The sequence below is a fragment of the Lactuca saligna genome, chromosome 6 (genome assembly GCF_052625555.1).
Source record: "Lactuca saligna cultivar CGN05327 chromosome 6, ASM5262555v1, whole genome shotgun sequence".
NCBI lineage: Eukaryota > Viridiplantae > Streptophyta > Magnoliopsida > Asterales > Asteraceae > Lactuca > Lactuca saligna.
In genome coordinates this window covers 141,386,619-141,393,053 of record NC_136422.1, presented here as the reverse complement: position 1 = coordinate 141,393,053, position 6,435 = coordinate 141,386,619, and the positions used below count along the sequence as shown (strand labels likewise).

Sequence of the window (6,435 nt, the reverse complement as noted above, 5' to 3'; positions counted from 1 at the left end):
TCTTAGGGCCAATGTCTAATTAAATCAGAGTTCAGCATTGGTTTTGGAAAGCACACTTTGATGTTTGGTTATATTTGCAATTATAGTTATAGACTTATCCAAGTGGAAAACTGTTATATTACGGTGTACAAGTTCGTAACTAAATTGGTATAAACTTGAAAATAGAAGTAAAGTTCTTTTTAAGTTGCCCTCATAACCACAAATAGTTACAAATGATATTGGGAGAAAGAAAGATAAATGATTTGTTAATATATTATGTGATTAATATATTAAATGGAAATAGATAATTGATCTATTAATTTCGTATGTGATTAATAAATTAATATGAGATCATAGTTAAATAATTGATTTGTTAATTTATAAGGTTAATAAATTAATAAGAAATCAGTTAGAATTAATCAATTATTAATCAGGAATTAATTTGTGGTTAATTGGAATTAACTAAAGGTGCAATGATGAATTGTAATTGTTATGGTTGAATAAAAGAAAGCAATTTAAAAACCCTCCATTGCATATAAAAAAAAAAAAAGAGAACCAAATATGAATAAAATTAACAATTCTTTACTCTTCTAGTCATTTTCCCTTAGAAAAAGAAAACATGAATGTATATAAAATTATCTAATCAACCAAAAGTAAATTACAAAAACATATAAAAGAAAAAAAAAAGTTATTCTCGAATTTTATACAAATAAGTTTGTTTATGTGTTACAATAACTTATAAAAAGTTAGAAATGATATCAGGAGAAAAAGAGAAAAATGATTTGTTAATATATTATATGATTAATATATTAAATGGAAATAGATAATTGATCTATTGATTTCTTTACGTGATTAATAAATTAATATGAGATTGATAGTTAAATAATTGATTTATTAATTTATATGCTTAATAAATTAATAAGAAATTAATTAAAATTAATTAATTATTAATCAAAAATTAATTTAAAGTTAATTGGAATTAACTAAAAATGCAATTGATGAATTGTAATTATCCAATAGTTAAACAAAAAAAACAATTCTAAAACCCTTTGGCTACATACATACAAAAAAAAAAAAAAAAAAAAAAAAAACGTGAACAGTTTTCCCTTGGAAAAAAAAAACCATGAGTGTATATAAAATTATCTAATCAACCAAAAGTAAATTACAAAAACATATAAAAGGAAAAAAAAAATTATTCTCGAATTTTTATACAAATAAGTTTGTTTGTGTTACAATAACCTACAAAAATAAAACGACGATGTTTTACACGATTAAATGGTTCCCTTTCTCCTTCTCTGGGGTCGTGTTCAGGCTTCTAATGCCTTTGACCGGCGCTTAAGTTTCTAACTTACACAACTTCTAAAAACGAGTATATAAAATCTAATAATCTTGAAAAAAAAAATTGATTTAGATTTTGGGCTCAAAAAGGGGTTTTATTTTGTTTTTATGGCCACGTAAATTTCTCAATAACTTTGAAATTAACAGGCCTAAGTAATTATTCCCTTGAAATTTTAAAAAGGAAAAAATATTTATTTATTTTTTCATTTTGCAAAATAGCTAAATTGATGGCTTTGGGTGTAGGTGTTGAAAAAATGGCCTCTTGATGTTCCTTCTTCATCTTCTTCTTGCCACCCATCCATCTGCAAGGAACATACAAAAATATCAAGTGTAATAAACTAATAATGGAATTTCACATGATCATAGAGTTTACTATTTTCCATAAATGTATTCCACATAACAACCTTTAGGGATGGTGAAATGTTCAATTCTTTATTTGAAAAGACCGCTAAGACAAAGACATGGTTAATTTAACTTATCTTTGTGAATCTTTTGTTCACAACCTTATTCTAATATCCACAATTATTAAATATGCCCATATCATCATTTATGTCGCTATGTTTATATTATATATATTAACTTAGTTGACATGAAAGTGATTGTATACATTGACAACAATATAATAAATCCCTATAAAACTTATGTGAACCTTGCTGAATATACATATATTATTTTTATATTAATATAAAATTTTACTAGAAGAGAACACATACCCAAAATTCATCTTCATCTTGGTATCGATGCAAAGTTGAAGGTTTAGGAGTTTCCTCAGGCTCGTCGTTACGTGCAAATCTTCCACGAATTCTAGGACGATTATCAGCAAGAGTTTTTCGACATGCATACTGTTTATATTAAAAACAAGAATATATACATAATAAATATAACTTTTTTCTTAAATTTTTTTACATCAACGTATTTCTTTTTCATAAGTGTTATTTCAATTCAGTAGTTTTGTTCTTTTTGATGTAAATGTTTTTTTTCATATATTATATATTAAAAGAAAGCAAAAACCTCATAACCCCCCAAGTATTATCTCTCAATACTAAACACAAATGGTTTTAGATTTTTATCAATTAAAACCATTTTATGTGTTGATCTCACCTAGATTAATGATTCATGACCATTTTATTGCAATGTATTTTTATTAAAATCATAATATAATAATTAGTTTTCATTCAAATGTCCATATTAAAATCATAATATAATAATTAGTTTTCATTCAAATGTCCATTAAAACCAGTATAATGATCTTTATATATATATATATATATATATATATATATATATATATATATATATATATATATATATATATATATATATATATATATATATATATATATATATATTGCCAAAGAAATCAGAGCATATAATATTTATAAAAAGTTAATTTAGATGAGATCTAAACATAAAAATAATTTTAATATACAAAATATGATATAACGGTTTTTTAACTTCGATAATAATTGGAGTTTTCTAGGTTTTTGCTAAAAAAAATAATGCATACATGTACTCAATAATAAATAAACATTGCATAGTGTTGATTAAACCAAATATTATATAATTAAAAATTAAAAATAATATATAAAATTATGAATTACCTTAATTGTTTTATTAAAATTTCTTTGCGTCCTTTTTGCTTTGTATTTCAAGATTTTCTCTTTCCTTTCTTCTGGACTGTAACGCCCTACTTTGAAATTTGCTTCCTCCATTAACGACCCTTCTGTCGCTAATGGACTTGACGACAATCTTTCACTTCTTTCGTTGGGTCTCAAGCTCTAAACTCCAAGAAAGATAAAATAAGTATTAGTGACACGTGGAAACATTAATTTCCAAAAAAGTCAACCCTAAGATTTTGGAAATTTTGAAATAATTTCCTTCTCATAAAACTCAACATGAAACCTTTAAGGTTTTAACTCCAAAATCATTTTAGACATTACTATTTTATCAACTTTGAGAAGGAAATAATTATTGTTAGATTTTGAATTTAAAAAAAAATATATGTGACAATTTGACACCTAAAAGGCTAAAAGTCTAAAAATTGATTTTGAAACTTTTGATGCTCTAAAATTTGATTTTGAAACTTTTGATGCTTTGTTAATTCCAAGTCGAATTTGGCATCAACATGCTTGATAAAAGATACTCTTTTTGCCATATCTATCTACAAAAAGATTATAATTATTACTATTTGAAAGTAAAAAAAATTTACGTATTTCATTTTAAGATCATGTTTAAAAAACTAATAGAAAGCTTGTTTAAAAATTACAAATATAAAATATAAAATAACATGAATGAACATTTAGGTGTAAAGCTAAAAACTAACGTTAAAATTAATTAATGACATATTTTAAATATTTTCATAAACTTCTCAAAATCTATTTCAAAATAACTTCTAACTTAGTATATAAGCTATTTTGTAATTTTATCAAAACCAAAAATTACAATAAGCTAGCTTATAAATTTGCTTATTTTCGTCAAACAAAACCAAAACTTTGTTTGCTAATTCTTATTCCAACTGTTTCAAGATAATATTTCCACCTTATTTATTTATTTTAAAGAAAAAAAAAAGGTAATTCTTGTAACTTCTAAAGCAAAAACAAGAATGAAGTAGTTTGACCAAAAAAAAGTCAAAATTGGGCATGCAAAATGGAGGACTAACTAACTTGTAAATCACCAGTGCTGCAAACCCTTCTCATATGACTAGAAGAGAAGCCATGATCAGGTGAGGTGAGGACTTGGGAATGAAGATTTGAGGACTCAATCAAACTATCGAGTTTTGGTTGAAAAACAAAACCATTTTGTCTTTTATTAAAAGATATATTGCTGTAACTTCTTTGCATCATCTTCATTACATTGTCACCCCCACCATAACTATGAGGTAAGAATGAATCGTTGTTGATAAAATAACCATGAAAGGGTAGTTGACTTTTCTCTGTTTTGACCTCGAGAGGACATGAATCTAGGGAAATTACTGAATTGCCCATTTGGGAAAGAGAGAGACTTTCGAGCTGGTGGCTTGGTGGGGAAGAAGACTGGATGGTAGGGATAATTTGGTCAATTTTATTAAATGGGGCGTCAAGATTTTCATGGGTCAAAGTTGACGATGGAGGATTAAAACTGCAAGTGTTTTCTTGAAAAGCTTTCAGGATGTCAATGGAGGAAGAATCAATCAAAGGAGAGAAAGGATCTGTGAAGAAACACTCTTCATATTCAAACATATCAGAAGACATTGAAAATACGATGAATCTTGATCCAACATACAAGAAACTTTATGTTTTTTTTCACCGAAACCTCTGTGTTGATGAAAAGATAGAGATCAAATCTATGACAATGTTGAAAAGGGGAAATCAATCAGTGAAATTGACTTGAATTTCTGACAATCTTGAAAAAGGGCAAATCAGTCTTTTTCTTTGTACTAGAAAATGTGAAACTTGAACTTTTCACAACCTTGTCAAGTTAAATATTTCTTCCCTTTTCATCGATGGGTAAAAGGTGAAACTTGAATTCTACCACAATCTTGAAAAGTGCAATCTCTTACATTTTTATAAGGGAAAAAGGGTCAAATCCGAAGTTTGATGATTAAAAAGACACCCTTTCTTCTTTTAACCATTGAAAATGGTTAAACTTGAATTGAATGTTGATGATCACGAGATTTGAACTTTCAAGAGTTTCTTTTTCGATTTACAAAAAAGATGCAATTATCTCTATCTTTCTTTCAAGATTGTTGAATGGATGTATAGAAAGGGTTACAAGAATCAACAAGAGAGAAGACACTTTTAAGGGTGGCCAAAGGCACTAGAAAACAAAGAGAGAAAGAGAAAGATGACACTTTCTCTCTCTAAAACAAGAAGAGGACACCATTCTTTTGGCAAGAGCAGGCCACTTTAAAAGCATTAGCATCTCAACACAATGCTCACAAATTAGTCCACTTATTCTAATAAAATATTTTACTTTCTCTCTTGAGTGTTCTAATTAATAAAATCAGTATGACTGTATGAGAGTAACTCATTTTGATGTAGAAAAAACTCATATTCAACTCCTTTTAGACAATTTTGTAAATGGATCATGACTTGAAAATTTTCTGGATTTTATATAAATTTAATAGAGGATATAACCCAAAATGTCAACATGATGGTATAAAATATGGATGGTAAATAATAGCTATATTTTTTTGGCAACAACAAACTAACTAATCTAGTCCTAAATAATCACATATGCCTCCACCAAGACTTGAACTCATTACCTCTCATATAAGATGGTCGCTCCTTACTGCTAGGCCATTGGCCCTTTAGTAAATAGTAGCTATTCAGGAACTATAACATGTGATACTTAAACGATCAAAGTAAGACATATAATCTAATGAAATAATATTTTTTGAGAAATTATGAAAAATAACCACTAATTACGCAAAATGGATTATGTGAACTATCAAAATTACTTTACAACATGATGCTCACTATATGATAGTTTTTTATTTGTTTATCAGTGTGAATTACATAAAAATAATCAAAATGTATTATAAAGTCCATAATAACTAATAAATCATAGATGGTTATCATATACGGACTCAGGAATACATAGTAGGTGTTGCTGGAATCAATAGGTATTGCCGATGCATGAAAAATAGTTAAAAACAATCGAAAAATCGAAAAAAAAATTCACTGCGGCCAGAGAAGTTAGGGGTTGTCGGTGCCACACTGAGAACCCCTTAAAATATATGTATATATATATATATATATATATATATATATATATATATATATATATATATATATATATATATGGTAGAGCATCTTCTATTTTGTGATAACACATCTTATATTGTTCTTTTTATTGAATACCCTTATAAAATTTAGATGGTAAATGGTTGTCAAATAACATTCGATTATTATGAAATTTATAATAAAACTAGTTGGTAGTTGGAAGTTGATAGCTAGAAATTGAAAGTTGTAACTTTTAACCAAAACTGCACAAATGATCATTTTGTCACTTTGGTCCAAAAATGTTCAGACTAGCATCAGAGATCCAAACTTTTCATTTTGTTGCAACTTTGGTTCATTTTGTTTTAAACTTTTTTACAATGATAAAGTTGCCCCTGATATTTACTTTTTTTTATGT

General features: G+C 26.8%; 1 protein-coding gene across 1 annotated transcript; it reads right to left on the bottom strand.

The window, feature by feature from the left end:
• Positions 1-1,154: 1,154 nt before the first annotated feature.
• On the bottom strand, positions 1,155-5,167 carry LOC144999947 (uncharacterized). Its single transcript, XM_078959093.1, has 4 exons — positions 3,981-5,167; positions 2,919-3,095; positions 2,031-2,159; positions 1,155-1,619 (listed from the first exon to the last, which is right to left on the bottom strand). Exons 1-4 carry the CDS (start codon positions 4,545-4,547, stop codon positions 1,521-1,523), a joined length of 972 nt encoding a protein of 323 aa, XP_078815219.1. The 5' UTR covers positions 4,548-5,167; the 3' UTR covers positions 1,155-1,520.
• Between the last annotated feature and the right edge of the window lie 1,268 nt (positions 5,168-6,435).

Excerpts from the sequence above, each read along its gene's own strand:
- LOC144999947 (XM_078959093.1), bottom strand. The coding sequence starts at position 4,547 with ATGTCTTCTGATATGTTTGAATATGAAGAGTGTTTCTTCACAGATCCT. Across the intron at positions 2,160-2,918 it reads ATTTTAATAAAACAATTAAG|TATGCATGTCGAAAAACTCT; the intron begins GTAATTCATAAT and ends TAATATAAACAG. Across the intron at positions 1,620-2,030 it reads AAGATGAAGATGAATTTTGG|ATGGATGGGTGGCAAGAAGA; the intron begins GTATGTGTTCTC and ends TGTTCCTTGCAG.